General features: G+C 38.6%; 1 protein-coding gene across 3 annotated transcripts in view; it reads right to left on the bottom strand.

Annotated features, from left to right (window-relative positions):
- LOC145510062 (prolyl 4-hydroxylase subunit alpha-2-like) overlaps positions 1–19,485 on the bottom strand; it is a 109,729-nt gene extending 90,244 nt beyond the window's left edge. For 2 of the 3 annotated variants that reach the window (XM_081500212.1, XM_081500213.1), the window contains exons 1-3: positions 19,430–19,485; positions 5,804–5,903; positions 4,768–4,864 (exon numbers count right to left, since the gene is read on the bottom strand). In XM_081500212.1, the coding sequence (XP_081356338.1) occupies positions 4,768–4,864; positions 5,804–5,903 (197 nt within the window). In that variant the 5' untranslated portion in view covers positions 19,430–19,485. Of the gene's footprint in view, positions 1–4,767; positions 4,865–5,803; positions 5,904–7,234; positions 8,289–19,429 lie in introns of those variants that run through there. The other variant, XM_081500211.1, reaches the window with a different exon arrangement.
- Between the last annotated feature and the right edge of the window lie 4,984 nt (positions 19,486–24,469).

Below are 24,469 nucleotides of genomic sequence, written 5' to 3'. Positions count from 1 at the left end.
TGGTGTGAAATGGTACCTCATTGTGGTTTTGATTTGCATTTCTCTAATAATGAGTGATGTTGAGCATCTTTTCATGTGTTTGTTAGCCATCTCTATGTCTTCTTTGGAGAAATGTCTGTTTAGTTCTTTGGCCCATTTTTTTGATTGGGTCGTTTATTTTTCTGGCATTGAGCTGCAGGAGTTGCTTGTATATTTTTGAGATTGTTTGTCTGTTGCTTCATTTGCTATTATTTTCTCCCATTCTGAAGGCTGTCTTTTCACCTTGCTGATAGTTTCCTTTGTTGTGCAAAAGCTTTTAAGTTTAATTAGGTCCCATTTGTTTATTTTTGCTTTTATTTCCAATATTCTGGGAGGTGGGTCATGGAGGATCCTGCTGTGATTTATGTCGGAGAGTGTTTTGCCTATGTTTTCCTCTAGGAGTTTTATAGTTTCTGGTCTTACGTTTAGCTCTTTAATCCATTTTGAGTTTATTTTTGTGTATGGTGTTAGGAAGTGTTCCAGTTTCATTCTTTTACAAGTGGATGACCAGTTTTCCCAGCACCACTTGTTAAAGAGATTGTCTTTTCTCCATTGTATATTCTTGCCTCCTTTGTCGAAGATAAGGTGTCCATAGGTGTGTGGTTTTATCTCTGGGCTTTCTATTTTGTTCCATTGATCTATATTTCTATCTTTGTGCCAGTACCATACTGTCTTGATGACTGTGGCTTTGTAGTAGAGCCTGAAGTCAGGCAGGTTGATTCCTCCAGTTCCATTCTTCTTTCTCAAGATTGCTTTGGCTTTCAAGGTTTCTTATATTTCCATACAAATTGTGAAATGATTTGTTCTAGTTCTGTGAAAAATACTATTGGTAGCTTGATAGGGATTGCATTGAATCTATAGATTGCTTTGGGTGGTATACTCATTTTCACTATATTAATTCTTCCAATCCATGAACATGGTATATTTCTCCAAAAAGATGTCAACTGTAATTGTCAGACATTGGTTATCTTCCTGATAATCAAGGCATTATGTCTTCATATGCTAATCAACAAAACTATTTAAAAGAATTATAAAGATTCTCTTAACATTCAGAACATAGATGAGAATTTCATCCTTGTAAAACCAGTTTTACAATTACAAAATAAAATGACTACAGTTTCTGAACCTTAAAATACAATGCAGAATTTTCATTTATTTTAATAAAACTTACATTATTAATTTCAGCCTTTCTCCCTTTGGAATTTAGGCTATAAATATCCCTCCATGATAATGTAGATGCATCCCTCAAGATTTGATGCATAACATTTTTATTAGTCATTCCACTCTAAATGTGTTCTAATTTCTATGATGATATCATTACTGATTCATTACATATATACACACACACACACACACACACATATATATCTTTTTAAACATGAACTTGTAAAAGTTACTTTTGTTGCTTTCTAACTTCATGGAATGGTGATGGGAAAATAGTCTGTTGATACATATTCTTAAAGGTGAAGTATGACCTAGTGTGTATGGAGTCTTTTTTTATGTTCTATATGCACTTGAAATGAGCAAGCAAGGTTCTACATGCACTCAGTATACCAAGCTTTTTGACTGTGCTATTCAAATCATCTACTACTTTAATGTGTTTTAATTTGCTTGATCTATCAATGACTGTGGGCATATGTTAAAATATCTCACAATAATTATGGCTTTACAATTCCTCCCAGAAAGTTTATACTTTAGTACTTGTATGGCATATTATAATACACCCAAACAAATTTAGTATCCATAGTATCATTTTTTGCCTTAAAGATCATTTTGTCTGATATCAACTTGCCATAATGGTTTTAATAACTGCCTGGAGGACTTCCCTGGTGGTCCAGTGGTTCTGACAATGCAGGGGATAATCACTGGTCCGGGAGGATTTCACGTGCCAAGCAGCAACTACAACCATGTGCTGCAACTACTGAGCCCACACTCTAGAGTCCAAGAGGTGCAACTAGTGAGCTCACATGCCACAATTACTGAAGCCTGCATGCCCTAGAGTCTGTGCTCTGCAATAAGAGAAGGAACTGCAATAAGAAACCTGTGTACCACAGAGAAAGCTCACACGCAGCAACAAATACCCAGCACAGTCAAAAATAAATAAATAAATACAAATTTAAAAACAATTGCCTGGAGTATATTTTACAATTCTTTTACTCTTCAATCTTTCTGTATTCTTTGGTTTTCTATCTCTTTTGTAAACATGATATAGCTAATTTTTTTTTTGAATATGAGAATGTATCAGTTAAACTGCAGTAACCTTCAGGCTTGTTTACCTTATTCTAGTTTTCTTTTTTTATAGCACTTGTTAATATTTTAACATACTATATAACATACTTACCCAGTATATTGTATTGCTTCTTTTCCTCAGCTAGAATGTTAGCTTCTGAGAATGGGAATTTTTGTCTATTTTACTCACTGATGTCCTAAGTGTTTATAATACAGCCTGGCATAAAGTTTTATGCACTCTATGAATATCTGTTAAGTAAGTGACTATTTCTCTTTTAACTGCTAAGTTTAATGCATTTTCATTTCTTGTGATTACTGTTATATTCAGATTCATTTCTATAATATTATTTTTAATACATATTAAAAACAGTACAGCATCTAAGGAAAAAAAGGTAAATTTCTGAAAAATAATAGCTTTTCCTTGCTTGCCAAGCAGTTCTATCCTGACCAGGAAATTCAAAACTCAATGGACTCTTTAATTGAAATGTTACTTTGTCAACATATTTGCCTTGATGAAGGCAAACAGGCTCTCTCATTCACCATAATTGGGAATCTTTTATCTTATATGTAAACCTGAGTGAACTTACTTTTTAAAATAACAGCTTTATTGATATATAATTTATGTACCAGAAAATTAATCCTTTAATGTGTATGACTGAGTAGTTTTTAGTATACTCACAGAATTGTACATTACCATAAACTGCAGAACATGTTCATCTCCCCATAAAGAAATGCTATACCCATTAGAAGTCACTCCCCACTCTCTTTCCTTCTGCCCAGCCCTAGGCAACCACTAATTTGATACCTGTCTCTATGTATTCGCCTAGTCTAAACATTTCATATAAATGCAATCATATAGTATGTGGCCTTTTATGTCTGGTTGACTTCTCCAGACAAACTTCTGGGATATCTATTCTTCGTTTAGCTGGCCTAGTCTGCTGTGTATCTGTTGTGGAACACACCACTAAATCAAAGAGAACTCACTACAGGAAATGAAAAGACAGAAAAGGAACAATGAAATAATATAGTGATAGTAACTGCAGAAGCAGCTCCCACCCCTACAACTAAGGGAACAAGGAAAGAGGTATAAGGAGGACTCTGGTTTAAACCTAGGGACCATGCAGAGCTATAACACTGACTTCTGAAGAAGATGACGCCGTCTGACTATTTCTGGAGCTGGAGAGGGAGGCACCAAAGGTCTGGGACTCAAGCCTTTGAAGTAAGAGCACTGACTTGATGAAACTGCCATCAATGAACACAAACTATGACTGCTTCTAGAAGAGTGAGAAAAAAAACGGGGAACACCTATTAATGCTGAAGTTTACAACTACTGATGGATTGACATTCACGGAATGGCAAGCAAAACAGGAAAAGTACAGGTCACTTCTTCCTGTTACGTTTCATTCTAGTTTTAGTGTCCTCCAGTTGGCAGAAACTGACAGGAAGCCAACTAATAAAAGAGAAATGAAGTTTGCCAACTCCCATCTCCAAGACCAAAGCAGAATATATTAATAGAAAGGTAAGTCTGAATCCAAGATGTCTCTTGGGTAGCTTCGTAACCAGTACATGTTATTTAACCCATCCAGTGAGCCTTCAATTTCAAGAACTGCTTTTAACTTTTAAAACATATATTTGGTTCTTTTCAAATCTGCATGGTCTTCTGATGAATTCTGTTGCTTTCTTATGTTTTCTATTTCATTTTAAATATCTTATATGCCTCTATTATCTCAAGTTCTTGGGTGTCTAATTTCAATTTTGTTTTCTATTACTTCTGCTGACACAGTGAACAGGTTTTTAAATTTAGAATTGTGAACTCAGCAGCAGGGCCTATGTGAAAGTGAAAGTGTTAGTCACTCAGTCATGTCTAACTCTTTGTGACTCCATGGATTGTAGCCCTCCAGGCTCCTCTGTCCATGGAATTCTCCAAGCAAGAATACTGGAGTGGGTAGCCATTTCCTTCTCCAGGGGAATCTTCCTGACCCAGGGATTGAACCTAGGTCTGCCACATTGCTGGGATTCCCTGGTAGCTCAGATGGTAAAGAATCTGTCTGCAGTGCAGAAGACCCCAGTTCAATTCCTGGGTTGGGAAGATCCTCTACAGAAGGGATAGGCTACCCACTCCAGTATTCTTGGGCTTTCGCGGTGGCTCAGCTGACAAAGAATACACCTGCAATGCAGGAGACCTGGGTTCAATCCCTGGGTTGGGAAGATTCCCTGGAGAAGGGAACAGCTACCCACTCTAATATTCTGGCCTGGAGAACTTCATGGACTGTATAGTCCATGAGGTTGCAAAGAGTTGGATACAGCTGAGCGACTTTCATTTTCACTTTCTCCCACATTGCAGGCAGATTCTTTGGGGAAGCACTAGGGTTTATGTGGCCTGGATTTAAAGTATGTCCCTTCAAAGAAGATTTGCATTTATTTCTGCTAGGCATGCTAGAGGACCATATTCATGTGAATTTCTACATCTGGAGAATAAGGGCAAGATCCTAGACTGTGGGAATAATGAATTATCTTTACCTTTTCATCACAGACAGTTTGGCTTCAACCAAAACAATGTATTCTTTCAGAGCCTGGACCAGTTCTTCTTCCACAGAAATCAACTTAGCCATGCGCCCTACAAGGGGATAGAAGAAAGGGCCCATAAGAACTGGACAAGTGGTTTCCCACCTTGCTTCACTAGGACAAAAGCTCCAATGAAAGGTGGGTCCCCTGAGCCAAAAGAGAGGAGCTCTTTCTGGATCACTCAGTTGAGGAGCTTAAGGAGATCTGATGGTCACACTGTTTTAGGCTTTGGCTCCAAGACAGAAAGACACTCCCAGAGGGATATTCAACACTTGGCCCATATGGTGAACTCTGTCATCAGGGAAGGACCTTTATCTCATCCTTTCACCATACAGCTAATCTTATCATGTGGAGCATGGAAATCCTGGAGGATAAAACCACTTCAATACATAGGAATGAACTCTGAAGTTTCAGGTGAGGAAGAAAAGAGGAGACTAGATTCTCAGCTCATATAATGTACACCACCTATAATCATTATGCATGTGTGCTCAAACATGGATGACTCTGTGCGACCCCATGGACTGCTGCCTGCCAGGCTCTTCTGTCCATGGAATTTTCCAGGCAAGAATACTGGAGTGGCTTGCCATTTCCTACTCCAGGGGATCTTTCTAACCCAGGGATCGAACCTGTGTCTCCTGCATTGGCAGGCAGATTCCTCACCACCACACCACCTGGGAAACACTTTTGTGACACTCCACAAAAAGTACCTGAGCATTCCTAAAGGTTCTGAGAAAATCTAGACCTCACAGAAAGGGTACACACCACAAACACACGTTTCCCAGAAAAACTCTTTGGGCAATGTGAGGTCGGTTCCCTAACGGCCTCTGAAACAAAAAGTATTAATTTCTGGAAACTCCTTTCTCACTGTCCCCTAGTTACAGGTAAAAACATGTGAGTGAGACTTTTCCACCCTGATAGAGAATAAGTCAGCCAACCTGATGCTGGGAACTAAGACTCATTTGCGGACAATACAACCTTCCCTGGTGCATACCAGCAGATGTGAAGATCTCAGCCCGTGTGCAGCCCAGAAAACCAAACGAGGCCATCACTAGCACAGACATTTGGAGTTTCATGATTCCAGAAGCCAACATCTGTAAGGCATAAAGTAACATTAATTGGACCACTACACTTAGAAAAAAGACTGACTAATGTGAGGAGATTAATACAAATGCATGCACATGTGCAAACACACACAAGTCACAGTAACTGACTTACACTGTGAAAGTTTAAAGGAAACTATGCTATGACTATGTATGACTATATGCTCTTCAGGAAACCAAGCACTAGAGGGGAGCAACCAGTTGGGAAGTAACCAAATGTGGGTCAAGCAGTTTTTTAACGCCAGGATGATCAATATGAGCTGGTTGCTGGGAACCTGAAGTGAAGCATGCTACGATACTCGAAACTAAACAGTTCACTCTAGAAACAAAACGATCAAAGCTGAGCACACAATTCATTAAAAAGCCAAGTCCAATCCGTTAGCTGGTAAAAGTCTATAGTCTTCAGAAATGGTGAAAATGAATGCGAAGTCGCTCAGTCGTGTCCGACTCTTTGCAACCCCATGGACTGTAGCCTACCAGGCTCCTCCATCCATGGGATTTTCCAACCAAGAATACTGGAGTCGACTGCCATTTCCTTCTCCAGGAGTTCTTTCCAAACCAGGGATTGAACCTGGGTCTCCCGCATTGTAGGCAGACACTTTACCATCTGAGCCACCAGGGAAGTCCAGACATTCAGAAACGGTATAGCTCAATAAGAAAAACAAGCTAGAACAGGTAAGGTATAATTCTAGACTTCACAGATTACTCTGCTGCCTTTATTTAAATTTGGTCCTCAAGGTCAAAAGAAGGGGAGCATGTCCTGGAAAGTTTTAGATTTCATTGGGAAAATAAGCAAAAACATATGTGAGCACATAACAAGAAAGCTGAACATTCAGACTCAGGAAACACAGATCAATTATTCATTTTTCAAAGGACAAATTTCTTCATCAACAAAATGATATAACTGGATATCATGATTTTTAAGGCCACCTCTAAGTTTCAAAGAGAGTCTATGATATTTATAAAATTTACCTCAAAGAAGAAATACCATATAGGTATATTCTGTGGTAACTATGGAGTAAGAGAGTTTATCCATTTACTAGCTGTGATGTTTTGGACAAGTTAATTTACCTTTCTAAGTTCTGTTTTTCACTCTGCATGTGGTTAGTGTAATGAGGATTAAAAAACAGATTTAATGTGACTGGCACACAGCCATCATTTCAATAAAGAAAACTACAGTTGTTATTTGTTTCATAAACATAAAAAGTGTCTGTTTTTATGTTGCTGTTAGCCTAAATTCTGCCTTTGGTCTACTTCTCCCTCTCTAACCTTTCAGTAATAGTAGCTAGCACTTGTTGAGTGATTACCACTCTTCTACATACCAGCATGTGTTGTTGTTGCCTGACTCTTTGCGACCCCATGGACTGCAGCACGCCAGGCTTCCCTGTCCTTCACCAACGCCCAGAGCTTGTTCAAACTCATGTCCATCGAGTCAATGATACCATCCAACAAGCTCATCCTCTGTCACCCCCTTATCCTCCTGCCTTCAATCTTCCCCAGCATCAGGTCTTTTCCAATGAGTTAGCACTTTGCATTAGGTGGCCAAAGTATTGGAGCTTCAGCTTCAGCATGAGTCCTTTCAATGAGTATTCAGGGTTGATTTCCTCTGCATATAAGTTAAATAAGTAGGGTAACAACATACAGCCTTGACGTACTCCTTTCCCAATTTCGAACCAACCCACTGTTCCATGTCCAGTTCTAACTGTCGCTTCTTGACCTGAATACAGGTTAATCAGGAGGAAGGTAAGGTGGTCTGGTACTTCCATCTCTTGAAGAATTTTGCAGTTTGCTGTGATCCACACAGTCAAAGGCTTTAGTGTAGTCAATGAAGCAGATTTTTTTCTGGAATTCCTTGCTTTTTCTGTGATCCAACAGATGTTGGAAGTTGGAAATTTGATCTCTAGTTTCTCTGCCTTTTCTAAATCTAGCTTGTACATCTGGAAGTTCACAGTTCATATACTATTGAAGCCTAGCTTGAAGGATTTTGAGAATTACCTTACTAGCACGTGAAATGTGTGCAACTGTATGGCAATTTGAACATTCTTTAGCATTGCTCTTCTCTGAAACTGGAATGAAAACCGACTTTTTCCTATTCCCTTGCTATTGCTACTGCTAAGTCACCTCAGTCGTGTCCGACTCTGTGCGACCCCACAGGTGGCAGCCCAGCAGGCTCCGCCGTCCCTGGGATTCTCCAGGCAAGAATACTGGAGTGGGTTGCCATTTCCTTCTCCAATGCATGAAAGTGAAAAGTGGAAGTGAAGTCGCTCAGTCGTGTCCGACTCTTAGCGACCCCATGGACTGCAGCCTACCAGGCTCCTCCATCCATGGGATTTTCCAGGCAAGAGGACTGGAGTGGGGTGCCATTGCCTTCTCCCCTATTCCCTTAGGCTGTTTTATTTTTCTTCATAAAAGAAGATAATCAGAAATAACTGTTGCTCCTGTCTTGAAAAAATCTAAGTGAACTCATGCTCAGAGCTTTTAATGAGAACAAGAGAAACTAAGCAACTTCTCAAAACAGAAAAAAAGGTCAGTAGAGAGAGGAAAAAGACAAAAGTCTAGTTAAGAGAACTGAATACTACACTTACATGCAGCACCCCTAAGAAAGAATGAGGCCCCAGAAATGATGGTTCTATGGTACACCAAAAAGAGTACTAGGATTCTCAGTCACAGATTCCTGAATCCCAGTGTGGCACAGAAACAGAAAATTGTCATTGTTTAAGGAAACATTGTGAAGGTCAACAAACATCCATATACTATTAGCAATGACGAGGACAAAATCAAAGTTAGAAGGCTTCCTTCTATTTTCTGTGGATCTTGTTGGGCTGCTACACTTTTATGGAAACTTTGCAAAGGAAAGAGCTCCCCACAGTGACTGACAGTAAGTTTCTCACCAGCACAGCAGGAAAGAAACTCTATCATATTTAATTTAAATTAATGACCTCCTCTTTTCTCCAGGAAAGCAGGAGCTAAAACTCCTCCATGAAAGATGTCCTCTATATACCAGGATGAAAGCAACTCTCTAATTCCCAGAGACTGGGAATAAAGGCCAAGAGAAATCTGTACAAATAGATCTTGTTAAAATAGCTCTTAACTTCCTTTAGTCTCCCATATACTTCACTCACTTTTTCATATTTTCTACTCTTTGTTCAACCTGGTATATAAGCACTTGGGCCTATCCATTTTGGGATCTTCATTTTCCTATGGGGACCCTCAAGTACACTTAAAATTCTGTATGTTTTTCTCCTGTTAATCGGTTTTATATTAATTTAATTTTCAGGCCCACACAGAGGCCCCAAGAGAGCAGATATGAAGTTTTGCTTCTCTTACACTATTAACCAACTCAACCTGGTATCTACAGAATACTCTACCAAACAACAGCAGAATACATATACCTTTCAAGTTCACACAAAACATTCTCCAGGGTAGATCATATGCTAGGTAACAAAATAAGCTTCACTAAATTTTTAAAGGTTTAAATCATATATTCTCCAATCAAATGGAATAAATTAAAAATAAAAAATTGCATGAAATCCTAGACTTCTTCAAATATTTGGAAACTGAACAACATAACCTATAGGTCAAAGAAGAATTTGAAGTGAAATTAGAACATATTTTGATCTGAATAAAAACAAAATTACAATATATCAAAATATATGGTGCTTAGTTGCTCAGTCATGTCTGACTCTTTGTGTCCCTTTGGACTGTAGTCCGCCAGGCTCCTCAGTCCATGGTAATTCTCCAGGCAAGAATACTGGGGTGTCCTGCCATGCCCTCCTCCAGGGGATCTTCCCAACCCAGGAATAGAACCTGTGTCTCTGGTGTCTCCTGCACTGCAAGTGGATTCTTTACCTGCTGAGGCATCAAGGAACCCCTCAAAATCTATGGGGTATAGCTTAAAGCAATATACAGAACGAAACATACAGCTTTAAATGCCTATACCAGAAAACAAGGTCTCAAATCAGTAACCTAAGATTCACCTTAAGAAGTTGAAAAAACAGGAGGGGGCAAGTTAATCAAAGCAAGTAGAAGGAATGAAATAATAAGGATAAGAACAGAAAGGCATGAAATAGAAACCAGAAAAACAATAGATAAAATAAAGGAAGTTCCAAATATTGTTTAGTTGAAAAGATGAACAAAATTAACGAACTTTTAGTTCGAATTACAAGGAAAAAAGAGAAAATTTTTAAATAGACAAATAAAGGAATAAAGTAATGAAACAGAGAACAGCAGTATAAACCATACAGAAACTTTAAGGATTATAAAGGAATATTATAAACATCTTTATGCCAACAAAGCAAACAACTTAGATGAAAGAAAAACTCCTAGAAAGGTACACTTACCAAAACAAACTCAAGAAGGTATAGAAAATCTAAATAGATCTATAACAATTAAAGATATTGAATTAATAATTTAAAATATTACCACAGAGAAATATCCAGGCCCAGATGGTGAATTCTATCATTTAACTGAAAAATAATAATAATCCTTCACAAACCCTCTCAAAAAACAGAGAACACATCTAGCTAAATATATAATGTCAATATTACCCAGATACCAAAGCCACACAAAGACATCATATGAAAAGAAAAGAAACTACACAAGCCTCAAGTAAATTCTAAATTATCAGCAAACCAAATGTATGCAAAAAGGATTAAATATGTAAAATGTGTAAAAAGGATTTAATGGATATTCAATTTAATATCTAGCAATATGTAAAAAGGATTTAAACACCATGATTAAGTGAGATTTATCCCAAGAATATAAGGTTGGTTTAACATTCAATTAATGTACAATACTAAGTAGAATAAAGGACAAAAAACACAAATACTCAATAGATACAGAAACAGCATTTGACAAAATTCAATACTCATTCATGACTTACAAAAAAATACAAAACCTCAACAAAACAAATGGAAAAGAATTTCATTAACCTGATAAAGACATGTGTGAAACTCTCATAGCTAACATGCTATTTAATGGTGAAAGACCAAATGCTTTCCTGCTAAGAACAGGGACAAAGTAAGGAAGTCTACTATTGCCACTTCTGTTCTAGCCAGAGCAATAAGATAATTTTTAAAAATCAGAAAGAAGTCATAAGACTGTCATATACAGACTACAGGTAGAAATTCAAGGAATTCACAAGAAAACTACCAGAACTAATGGAAAAGTTTAGCAGGGTGAAAGTTGCTCAGTCGTGTCCGACTCTGCGACCCCATGAACTGCAGTCCATGGAATTCTCCAGGCCAGAATACTAGAGTGGGTAGCCTTTCCCTTCTCCAGGGGATCTTCCCAACCCAGGGATCAAACCCAGGTCTTCCATACTGCAGGCAGATTCTTTACCAGCTGAACCACAAGGGAAGCCCAAGAATACTAGAGTGGGTAGTTTATCCCTTCTCCAGGGGATGTTCCTGACCTAGGAATCAAACCGATGTCTTCCGTATTGCAGGTGGATTCTTTACCAACTGAGCTATCAGGGAAGCCCAGCAAGGTGACAGGGTATAAAATCAATATATCAAAATCAATTGTATTTTTATATACTAACAATGGCACACACTATAATATTGTAAAGTAATTAACCTCCAGTTAAATTAATTTTAAAAAATGGCATAACAAAATGGAATTAAGAAAATGATTCCATTAACAATAGCATCAAAAAGAATACACTATATAGAATCAAATTTAACAAAAGTATAAGACTTACACACTGAAAACTACAACTGCTGAGAGAAATTTTTAAAACTCTAAATATGAAAGAGACATTCCTTGTCTGTGGACTGGAAGGCTTAATATTAAGCTGGTCATACTTCCCAAATTGATTCAAAGATTCAATACAATCTATTGAACTCTCAGCTGGCATTTTTGCAGAAATTGACAAGCTGATTCTAAAATTCATATGAAAACACAAGGGACCCAGAGTCAACCCAGACAAACCATAGGAGGCAATAATAAAGCAAAAAGCATCTATTTGGTATCAAAGAATTGCAATAGGGGGCACACAGATTGGGTAGCAACTGAGTGTCCCATTAGGCAGTAACTGAAGATTTTAAAGGCAGAGAAAGGAGTTCTCAGCAAGTATTGTAACTGGAGTTGGAGGCAGAAGTTAGTCTTGGCTAAATATGATTGAGTGCTAAGGCTAACACTACAAGGAAGTATAAGTTCAGGTAGCCTTGCAGAATCCTTGAAATATGTGTGGTTTGGCCCACTACAAAAGTTCAGTTCCACCTGGTGAGGACATAGGTAAGGTTCACTTCCTTAATGACCTCTTTCCTCCATTAAACAATTACTTAATATAAGTTACTCCAGTTTGTTTCACATTTCAATCCAGAATAATCAAAATTTTGAAAATTTTGGAGAAATCTTGAAAAGAATGAAGTTGAAGGACTTACATTGCCTGAAGGACCAGGGACATCTTCCCTAAAGGATATCTATGCTTAGCTCCCTGAAATAAATGGGCAGACCACTCATTTGCCTTTCAGTAACCTGAGGTCAGATTCATGAATCCATCTTCATCCACATCGATCCCCAAGAAATACTTCAAGAAGAACATCTAACCAGGGGTAAGAGGCTGTCTTTATGAGGTGACGCTATAATTTCATCTAGAACTCTATAGTTCTTAGAACTCTCCCCCTTGAGCTGACCAATTAGAAAAACTAAATCATGTTTAGTTCTTTTAAAAAAAAAAATAATTTCTCTCAATTGTTTTATCTAAACAACAGACTACTTGTTAACAACACAGTTATGGAACTGATATATGATCCAGTTTTCATAGTGAAGGAAACAAACGCACAGCATCATTAAGTTAACTTGCCTAGGTCACACAGATAACTTATGGACTCAGGTTATCTTACTGTCTAACCAGGATATGAAGCAGTTTAAAAGTGACTAATCATGTTCTAAGTAGTAACTAGCATTGATAGAGCATCCAGTAAACTCTATAAGGCAGATAAGACAAGGTCTTTCCTACTGTTTGGAAGAACCCAGCGCTCTAAACACTTAAGTGATACATCCATGTATAGGCACTTGTTGACAATTTACTGGTGGCTATCTTCAAACTTGGAATACAATGTGAGGGAACAGAGAAGGCTTAACTAATTTTTACACAGACCATCATTTACAGAAATATTTTTCTTTTCACAGATTATATTTCACAGTGAAACAACTAAACTCACTTAAACTAAAAGTAGTTTCTGATTGTTATTTTACTATTGCTGAATGATCTTAGGAAGAAACCTTGGTATTTCTCTTCCAAAAAACAAAAAAGTCACCATTAAGAGAGAGAGAAAGGAAGAGCCACTAAAACAGGAGAATATTTTTATAGCATAACTACCAATAAAAAGCCTGTATCCAAAATACATAAAGAATTCCTACAAATGAGTAAAAAACTCAATAGTAAGTGTGCTAGAGACTCAAAAAGAACTCATAACAGAAGATATCCATGTGGCCAACAGAAATATGAAAGGTATTCAGTATCATGCATAATCAGAGAAACACAAAATACAACTATAGGATACAACTACCATCAGAAAGTCTGAAATTTAAAATCTGTTAAATACAAAATATCATTAAGAACTGCAGTGCAATGGGAACTCTTTACACATAGCTGGTGAAGTGAAAATACAACTGTTCTGATAAAGTAGCATTATCTAACAAATTTCAATAATCCAGTAATTCCACTCTCACGAAATAAATAGTAATTTCATTCCCATGAACTGACTAGAAATATGTGTACCATAAGCAAGTACAATAAACAAGTCCCTCTAAAAACAGAAGGACTTCCCTGGTAGTCCAGCGGTTAAGACTCTGCATGTCCACTGCAGGGCATGCAGGTTTGATCCCTGGTCAGGGAACGAGGATCCCACTTGCCAGAGAGGGCAGTCAAAACAAAAAAAGGAAAAAAATAAAAAACTCAAAACTTAAAAACAGAGCTACCATATGATCCAGCAATCCCACTCTTAGGCATATATCCAGAGAAAACCATTAATTCAAAAAGATACATGCAGCCCAATGTTCATAACAGCATTATTTACAATAACCAAAAATAGAAGCAATCTATTGACAGAGGAATGGATAAAAATGTGAGATACATATGCGGGCGCGCACACACACACACACATACACACACACACACAGAACATTACTCAGCCATAAAAAGGAATGAAGTAATGCTATTTAAAGCAACATGGACAGACCTAGAGATTATCATATTAAGTGAAGCAAGTCAAAAACAAATATCATATAATATCACTTATATGTGGAATCTAAACAATGATACAAATGAATTTATTTACAAAACAGAAACAGACTCAGAGATACAGAAAACAAACCTATGGTTACCAAAGGGGAAAGGCTGTGGGGTGATAAATTAGGAGTTTGGGATTCATATATATACACTACTATATATAAAATAGACAACCAACAAAAATTTACTGTATAGCACAGGAAGCTCTTCTCAATACTCTGTAATAACCTATGTGGAAAAAGAACTTGAAAAAGAATGCATATACGTACATGTATAACTGAATCATTCTGCTGCACACCTGAAACTAACACAACACTATACATCAACTATATTCCAGAAGATATCCATAAAAATTAAATTAAAATTTCAAAAAGAACTTCCTTTTAAAAAAATATTCACACCAGAGTTTACTGTATTCCCAAAGTGGAAGAAACTCAAATGTCTATCAAAAGTAGAACACATAAAGAAACCATGGTATACCAGTTTCTATCCAACTAAGTACCATGGAGTACTTAAAAGGAATGAACTATACAAACTACAGAAGATACACAACAATAAGATTGATATACCTTAAAAACAAAGTACTGAATAAAATAAACTAGACCAAATAGAACACATAATGTATAAGTTCATGAATATAAACTTTTAAAATTAAAGTAGATTGCTAAATTATAAAATTGAACTATCTCACAAAACCACTACATTTAAAAATACAGCTCTATATACTAAGAACACAAAAATCTTCAAGATATACTATTAACAAAAGTAAACTGTAGAACAGTATGTTTAATATGATTTTATTTATATAAAACAGATAACTTAGGGACTTTCCTGGTAGTCTAGAAGCTAAGCATTTGGGCTCCCCATGCAAGGGGCCCAAGTTCAATCTCTGGTCAGGGAACTAGATCCTACATGCCGCAACTAAGAGTTTGCATGCTACAGCTAAAGATTTCACATGCTGCAACTAAAAGATCCCATATGCTGTGAAAGAGACCCCAAGTACTGCAACTAAGACTCAGTGCAGCCAAATAAAAAAAATTTTTTAAGATAACTTATTTGCATGATATATATGAGACATTGTTCAATAAAACTTACTGCAATAATGAAAATTTCTAAAATCTACTGTTTAATTCAGTAGGTAAGTGGCTGTTGAACACTTAAAATCTAGTTAATACAACTGAGGAACTGAATTCTTAGTTTAATTTTTATTATTTTCAATATAATAATTGTGGCTAGTGTCTACAGTTTGGACAGTGCCTATGCTCACTCAGTCATGTCCGACTCTTTGCAGCCCCTTGTACTGTAGCCAGCCAGGTTCCTCTGTTCCTGGGGCTTTTTGCTAGGCTCCTCTGTTCATGGGATTTTTCAGACAAGAATACTGGAGTGGGTTGCCATTTCCTTCTCTGAGGCCTTCATCCCAACCCAAGGATCGTACCAACATCTCCTAAGGATCCTGCATTTCAGGTGGTTCTTTACCTGCTGAGCCATTTGGGAAGCCCCACTGTTTTAAATTTTAAAAATTAATTTAAATTAATACTAAAAAGCAGAGACATTACTTTGTCAACAAAGGTCCATCTAGTCAAGGCTATGGTTTTTCCAGTAGTCATGTATGGATGTGAGAGTTGGACTATAAGGAAAGCTGAGCACTCAAGAATTGATGCTTTTGAACTGTGTTGTTGGAGAAGACTCTTGCGAGTCCCTTGGACTGCAAGGAGATCCAACCAGCCCATCCTAAAGGAGATGAATCTTGAGTGTTCATTGGAAGGACTGATGCTGAAGCTGAAACTCCCAATACTTTGGCCACCTGATGCAAGGAGCTGACTCATTGGAAAAGGCCCTGATGCTGGGAAAGACTGAGGGCAGGAGAAGAAGGGGACGACAGAGGATGAGATGGCTGGATGGCATCACCGACTCAATAGACATGGGTTTGGGTAAACTACAGGAGCTGGTGACAGACAGGGAGGCCTGGCATGCTGTGGTTCGGCAGCAAAGAGTAGGACACGACTGAGCGGCTGAACTGAACTCTGTCTTGTCTAAATTGTTTAGCAGTAATGTACATGATCTTTATGTAATTAATAACATAAAAACTAAGGCTCTTTTTTGGAGAAGGCAATGGCACCCCACTCCACTACTCTTGCCTGGAAAATCCCATGGACAGAGGAGCCTGGTAGGCTGCAGACCATGGGGTCACTAAGAGTCAGACACAACTGAGCTACTTCACTTTCACTTTTCACTTTCATGCATTGGAGAAGGAAATGGAAACCCACTCCAGTGTTCTTGCCTGGAGAATCCCAGGGACGGGGGGAGCCTGGTGGGCTGCCGTCTATGCTGCTGCTGCTGCTGCTAAGCCACGTCAGTCATGTCCAACTCTGTGCGACGTCTGCTCCGTAGACAGCAGCCCACCAGGCTCCTCCATCCCTGGGATTCTCCAGGCAAGAATACTGGAGTGGGTTGCCATTTCCTCCTCCAGTGCATGAAAGTGAAAAGTGAAAGTGAAGTAGCTCAGTCGTGTCCGACTCTTCGCAACCCCATGGGCTGCAGCCTACCAGGCTCCTCCATCCATGGGGTTTCCCAGGCCGTCTATGGGGTCGCACAAAGTCAGACACGACTGAAGCGACTTAGCAGCAGCAGCAGCAGCAGCAGCAGCAGCAGCAGCAAGGCTCTTTTTCTCATGGGTAAAATGAGAAGTACATACCTAAACTCCAAGATTACTATAACTACTAAGAACAAAATGGAAACAAATCATCAATTTCCTGGTGCATTAAGAAAAAAACAAAACAATGGAAAAAAAGTTCACATTAGTTATAAATAATAGTGGAGAGAAGCTGGAATCTGGGATCACACAGGAGTTTGTAGCTGGGAGAAATGATCAATTACGTTTGCCATTCACAAAGACTGGCAAAACAAAAACAGAAACCACTTAAGGAAAGTATAATGAATCCAGTTTGGGATATATTAACATGGAAGAATCTGTGGGCATTGTAAGCAGAGCTATAGCTGCTAGCCAGAGATTAATAAAAGCTGGAATTAAAGATGTAAGAGTTGTCACTACATAGGCAGTATTTGGAAATCATAAGCCTTCAGGAAAGCAAAATGGCTACAAAGCAATTCTGAGCCATAACTGAGAATTGACAAAGAAGGATCAGGGGAGTCAAAAAGAAGAAAAACCAGTAGACAATTGGTGTGGCCTCTCATGGAAGAGGTTTTGTTTTTAAATGGCTAGTGTTTCCTTAGGTTTCATTTCTATTAAAAAAAACAAAGTAAAACAAAACACAATGTACATTGGGACTTCCCTGGAGGTCCAGTGATTGAGGTGTCACCCTGCCAAGGCAGGGGCCCAGGTTTAATGCCTGGTCAGGGAACTAAGATTCTGCATGTGTTGAGCAGCATGGCCAAAGACAAGAACAGAAGAAATAACTAGATCTAAATCAGGAGTGTGGTCAATCTCAAAGTAGCCCTCACTGACCATCAAGAGAGTAACTCTGGAACTGAGAAATCACTGATCACTGGCCCTAAAAACCATCAAAGAAGAAGGTTCTGCTAAAACAACAAACTTGAACCCTCACTCACGTCTCCCTCACTCACATCTATCATTCTTGCCTCCTTATTCAGGGCTTTTACCAAGCACCTGGCCTCAGACCTGTTCTGAAGAGGAGAAGAGCAGGCTACACTCTCACTCATAAGCACTTTCTGAAAGGTCTGCATCAGACCCTGATCTCTGACCGGGCTAAGGTAGATTTCATGTGGACTGTGATACACAAAATCTACATAGTTAATCGGAAATCCTCTTTTTTGGATTCCAGGCTTATCATTCTTGATTCTACTTCTAAAGACCAAGTTTCTATAAGTAAGTCTAGTGGTGGATTAACTTGAGTTACTTGTCAATGGAGACTGGAATACAATTCATTCTCACAGAAAAGCTGTAAATCTGATGCAAATCTATGAAAACACATTTTTTTCATTTTACCACTTGAGGAAATCCTAACTCAAAATCTGAATTGTTGAACTGCAGCAGGTCTGGGAAACTTACAAACCATAGGCAAAAATTAGTGTTCACCTTTTAAGGGAGAAAGTCCTTAGTTTTATAAGATTCACAAGAGGGTCTGTCACTCCAAAGGTTAATAGCCACAATAACTATTTTTTGTTCTACCTCAGGCCCTATCTATGATCATTCACTGAATAATTTGCGACACCCATTCCAGAATTATGTGCAAGTTCCAAGTAGACATGTTCACTAGAAAGCTGGACCTAAGAGTCTAGAACAAAACTCAAGAGAGAGATGTGAGTGAAGTTTAAGAAATCATAAGCACATAAATGATTGTTACAGCATAGAGTAAGAAAGAGCCTTCCTTTTAAAGTATAGTACTGTGAAAAGGAAACATGGACATACACAGGAGAAATGTGGGCCAACGAAGAAAAGTTAGCAAGAGAGGCTGGAAAAGAAAGAAAAATCAAGAATCATGAAGTTATTTTTCCTTCATTGGATGAGAAAAAGTGAGAAGTGTCTATTACTGAGTATGACCACTAGGAGGACCCTGAACACCTCACCAGACAATTTCAGGGAATTAGTTACAGTAGATTTACTATGTCAAAAAATAAAGAATGGGAGGTGAGAGGACAGTAAATATAGTATAAAGTTTTAAGTAGCTTGCCAGTGAAATCAAGACAGACAAGAGGACAGCTGTGGGCCCATCAGGGGGTTTGGTTATGACTTCAATGAGGCCTGTGCTGTGCGTAGTCTCTACGGGCTGCAAATTCATGAAGCAAGGGAAAGAAAGAGGCTGTCTTTTCAGAGAAGAGAGTATTATCAGTAACAAGAGACCACCTGATGGGCTGCTAATATTATAAAACCACTTTCAGAAACACACCGAAAAAGTCCTTTAAAATACTAAACTTCGGGTTTGCCAAATACCCGTGACCTCCCACTTACTCTCTTAACCCCCAAACATTTCACACAGAAAAAAAGTTTTCCCCGAGTTTAAAGAAATAAAAAATCTTCACAAAAGTTTAAAAACCTCTTCAAAGTGGCCTCAGCCTTGGAAATGACGCCCCAGACAGCGTTGGACACTCCCCGACCGTCCCTCAGGGCGCCACCTCCATGCCACCTGTGCTGTGAGCGCTTCCTCACGGGGACACAGTGCCTCAGGCACACGCACCAAGCCGGCCCTTGGGCTGCTCGGTCAGGACTGGCCTGAACGGAGAGGAGGGCTAGAAGCCCTAAACAACAGTGGCTACGGAGACCGCAAAACCCCCCAACGCCGGCAGCACCAGTGCTCACCTCAACTGTGGAACACGCACCTCAGGATCAATGCGTTTCCAGAAACCTCTGGCCCCACCCTTTCGGCAAAAGCCCCGCCCCTTCCCTAAGACCGCCCACAGGACCCGCCCCATCCGGGTACTTAGCTTGAGGGAGGAGTCGCTGGTAGAAAAGCAGAGACGTGGGAAAATAAATTTCCTTCCGTCAGGGGACTTCCGTTCAAGTTGAGTCAAAAGCTAATACACAAGTAAGAATGTCATGTTACACTGGCGGAGTGCGCTAGGAAGAAAGCAGAGCAGGGGGCGGGAATGAGGATGCAGATGTTCAAGGAAGTTTTGAAAGGCCAGTATGATGAGGTGTCTAAGATGGGGCTTGGTCAGACTGAACAGAATGAGGATAGAAACTCTCTGACCACATTGGGGAAGAACTTTTCAGGCAGAGGGACCAGCAAGCACAAACGCCTGAGTTGGCCAGTGTGCTGGAGCGAAGGCTGCGGGGGGGGGGGGGGGGGTTGTGGGAACCGAAAGGTGCTCTCAGTCTTCCCCAGGCGTTCTCCCTACCGGGAAGGATTGGACATGCCCACAGGCCGCTCAGCGAGACTCGAAGCCACGCGACTGCCCCTGCGAGCCCCCGTCACCCCTGCATTAACCAGCGGCCAGGATGTCGAGATGGCCTTAGTGGACCCAGGAGCAGGCAGGCAGCTTTCTCCCCCATGTGAAATAATGATGTTTAGGTTTGGAAGATAATATACAGGGTGCCCAGTTAAATTTGAAGTTCACACGGGCAACGAATAATTTTGTAGTATCTGTCGTGCAAAATTATTGGTTGATTCATCTGAAATTAAAGTTTAACTGAGTGCCATATATTTTTGTTTGTTAAATCTGGCAACTCTAATTTAGAGTTCAGATGCTAGGTTTGAAAACAAGACCCATGGTATGCCAAGCCATATTAGAGACTTAGGCAGAAGAAATCCTGTGCTGTTAATATACGTTTTTGTGTATTTTTTTGTTAGTGTTCCCAAGGTAGTAAAATTAGTTGAAAATATTGCAAAATTGAAAAGATTGGTATATTAAAATTCACATTATTTTTCAGTTTAAATATTTTATTTATACCAAAAATAAAAATCACTATGTTCTATTTTCCTGGTTTTAATGGAAGCAAACTCGTCAGTAAAAATTTCAAAACTTTGAAACTCTTGATCAACTTTCTTGACCAAGTGCAATCTTAAATTATCTTAAATTAGCTTCAGTTTAGTGATTATTCTTTTGTAGGATGCCACTGTGACTCCTATTTAGAACAAAATTCCCTAGACCACATCCAAGTTTGGATAAGATTATACTAAGAAAATACGTGAATCAGTTTCAGATGATTCAAACACAATGCAGATTTTATATTACAAGTCATTGCTATTGTATGCTGCTTAAAATTACTTCAAGCCTCTTGATGAAAGTGAAAGAGTAGAGTGAAAAAGTTGGCTTAAAGCTCAATGTTCAGAAAACTAAGATCATGGCATCTGGTCCCATCACTTCATGGGAAATAGATGGGGAAACAGTGGAAACAGTGTCAGACTTTATTTTGGGGGGCTCCAAAATCACTGCTAATGGTGATTGCAGCCATGAAATTAAAAGACGCTTACTCCTTGGAAGGAAGGTTATGACCAACCTAGACAGCATATTTAAAAGCAGAGACATTACTTTGCCAACAAAGGTCCATCTAGTCAAGGCTATGGTTTTTCCAGTGGTCATGTATGGATATGAGAGTTGGACAGTGAAGAAAGCTGAGCGCCGAAGAATTGATGCTTTTGAACTGTGTTGTTGGAGAAGACTCTTGAGAGTCCCTTGGACTGCAAGGAGATCCAACCAGTTCATCCTAAGGGAGATCAGTCCTGGGTGTTCATTGGAAGGACTGATGTTGAAGCTGAAACTCCAATACTTTGGCCACCTCATGCAAAGAGTTGACTCACTGGAAAAGACCCTAATGCTGGGAAGGAATGGGGGCAGGAGGAGAAGGGGACGACAGAGGACGAGATGGTTGGATGGCATCACCGACTCGATGGACATGAGTTTGGGTAGACTCCGGGAGTTGGTGATGGACAGGGAGGCCTGGCGTGCTGCGATTCATGGGGTCGCAAAGAGTTGGACACGACTGAGCGACTGAACTGAACTGAACTGAGCTAAAATTACTTCAGGTGAAACTGCCACAGGATTTAAGTTATCAGACTTATAACAGATGTATTCACAGAAAATAACTTTTCTCCAGGTAAAAATTCAAAATTTCTGAAGACACTTCACTTGCTAAGTCCATATCTAGGATATCTATAATCTCTTTAAATTTCTATTTGATAAACACTTTTCCTATAATAATTAATAGACTCATCCAATAATTTGTACATTTCCAATCTCTTTGTTTTCAAATTCAGGAAATATATTCATATCTCTTGCTAAAGTTTAACATTAGTCAGACGTACTTTCAGTTACTTGCTCTCATTTGTTATAAGCAAAATATGCAACCTTTTGAAAACTTTTTCTCAGTTCAAAACATCATCCCAAACAGGTAAGTTGCAAAAAAATTTGTAATGTATTTACACCACAATGCAATGTTTTAGTATGTTGTCTCAGCATGTTGTATTTAGGTTTCAGGATGTTGTATTTGGTCAATTGATGTTATATCTTTTAACATTTAACAAACATCTTTGTGTGAAGTGCCGTGATTGAATTTGATCTTAATGCCCCTCAGGATTAGTATTTGTGTTTTAATGTAGTTTTTAGACGGGCTTCCCAGGTAGCTCAGCGATAAACAATCTGCTTGCCAATGCAGGAGACACAGGTTAGATCCCTGGGTCGAAAGATCCCCTGGAGGAGGAAATGGCAACCTGACCCAGTATCCTTACCGGGAAAATCCCATGGACAGAGGAGCCTGGCAGGCTAGAGTCCATGGAGTCACAGAGAGTCAGAAATGATCATAATTTTGTAACTGCTCAATGAATTTTATCTGTATCTATCAATATATCTGTATCTTCTGTACAGTACTAAAAAGATTATATTTGAATTCATTGAAAGTAGTCTTTTTGCACATTAAATTATGAGCTGAGAAAGGCAAAAATTTGGCATAATCATTTTGAGGGAAAATAATAGCTTGTGTACCCTGCAATATTGGTTCCATTAACATAACCCCAGCCTCAAAGATTTTTTATTAAGAATTTCATAAGATAGCTCATATTCCCTAATAATAAAATCAAAATTTCTCCTATTGTTATAACATTCTTAATGAAAACATACTTAATAATCTGACACACTTGCTTATAATGGGCTACATCTGGTATAGAGAGTAAGGGAAAGAATTTTGCTTATTTTATTCCAAATAGTGTTCCAAATCTAATATGATTTCCTAGCAGCATTATGTATCTCCCAAAATTCATAAGTTGAAATCTTGACCCCTAGTACCTTGAAATGCAATTATATTTGGAATTAGGGTCTTAAAGAGATATTTAATATAAAATTAGGTCATATGGGTGGGCCCTAATCCAATATAACTGGTGTCCTTAGGAGATTTGGACACAGACAACACATCCAGGGGTGACCCTGTGAGAAAGTGGCCATTTGGAAGCCAAGGAGAAAGGCCTCAGAAGAAACCAAACTTTCTGAAACCTTGATCTTGGACTTCTAGCCTCCAGGAACTGTGAGAAAATAAGTTTGTTTTAAACCACCCAGTCTGTGATATTTTGACAGCCCTAGCAAACTAATACATGTTGTAAATTTGTTTTGAATTTTATTAGACAAATAAGGCAGAGTCCTTTTTATTATAGCTATATCAACATTATAATGACTATAAGTTCAATTAAATTAAGCTACATACATAGTTTTTGGTTTTTCAGCTTTTAAATTCAACTTATCCTGGATATTAAAACAAGCATCCAAAGTATAACTGACAGAAGTTGGGAAGTTAAAAGGGCATGTGAAAGTTAATTTTATATGTTAACTAGGCTAGACTGTGGTGACCAGTTGCTTGGTCAAACACTAGATCTTCAGCTCACATAGTAAAATATCAGAGATGTTACCTTAGGCTTACAAAACAAAAAGGACATTTGTGTTACCAAGCACAGGAAGGACTATAAAAAAAAAAAATCAAAAAGTGACAAAGGGAGAGGGAAGATGTAATAGAGGATAGTGAACAAAGCTAGATGATCATCTCTTAAATTTCTAAAGTGAAAAAATCAATAGATAGCTCTGTAAATACATGATTATAGTCAGAAAAATTAGACAATTGAGAAAGGTTCCCTTAAGAATGGGGAATAGAGGAGAGAATAGAGTAGGAAAGCATTATTCATGGTAAACTCTTCTGTTTCTTATTTTTAAAGCCATGTGCATGTATTTTAACATGAGATTAGCAGACAAAAAAACAATTCCTACTTATTCTTCAAGACCCAGATCTAACAATGTGGTGCCAACTCTTGGTTAAATGAGACCTCATTCTCCTGTGCTACTCAAGCACTAGGTTCTCTGTTATCAAGCCTCTCAAACTTTACACATCTATTTATTATCCTGTAGAAGGATGAATCTCAGGTAGGTGAGCCAAAAGTCTGGTTTCTTTTATCCTTTGATTATTTACTGATTCTATGCATGAGATAAGAGACTGGATAAAGAACCCAAGTAACAGGTAACTGCTAAGAGAGAAACCAGCAGAGATCTTGGTGGTCTCAAGGGGCATTGAAAGACAAAAAACTAGATTGTAATTTTTTAGAATACTTAACAGGAGGGAGGAGTATAGAACTCAGTCAACCACTCACCCTGGTTACCCATTAGGACATTCTGTAAATTCTGAAGCTGTGCACAATGGAAAATTAAGAAGCTAAGCAGAAAACCTCTGGGGGGAAAAATGGATTTGAGGAGCAGTGTCTAAATACTGAGGATACAAGGATTAGAATTATAGAACTGCCAGTGAGACAGATCCAGGGAACACTCTTGGCATCGAAGTTGCAACTCTCTTATTATTTCTCAGATTCCCTTACTAGCTGGCTTCCTGTTAGGTTCTGATGGTGGAAGGCACTGGAGGGAGACTGTA

Source organism: Giraffa tippelskirchi, chromosome 6, assembly GCF_054371585.1.
Source record: "Giraffa tippelskirchi isolate mGirTip1 chromosome 6, T2T-mGirTip1v1.2.pri, whole genome shotgun sequence".
NCBI lineage: Eukaryota > Metazoa > Chordata > Mammalia > Artiodactyla > Giraffidae > Giraffa > Giraffa tippelskirchi.
Note: the sequence above shows the minus strand (reverse complement) of the source record. Positions and strands in the feature narration are given on the sequence as shown.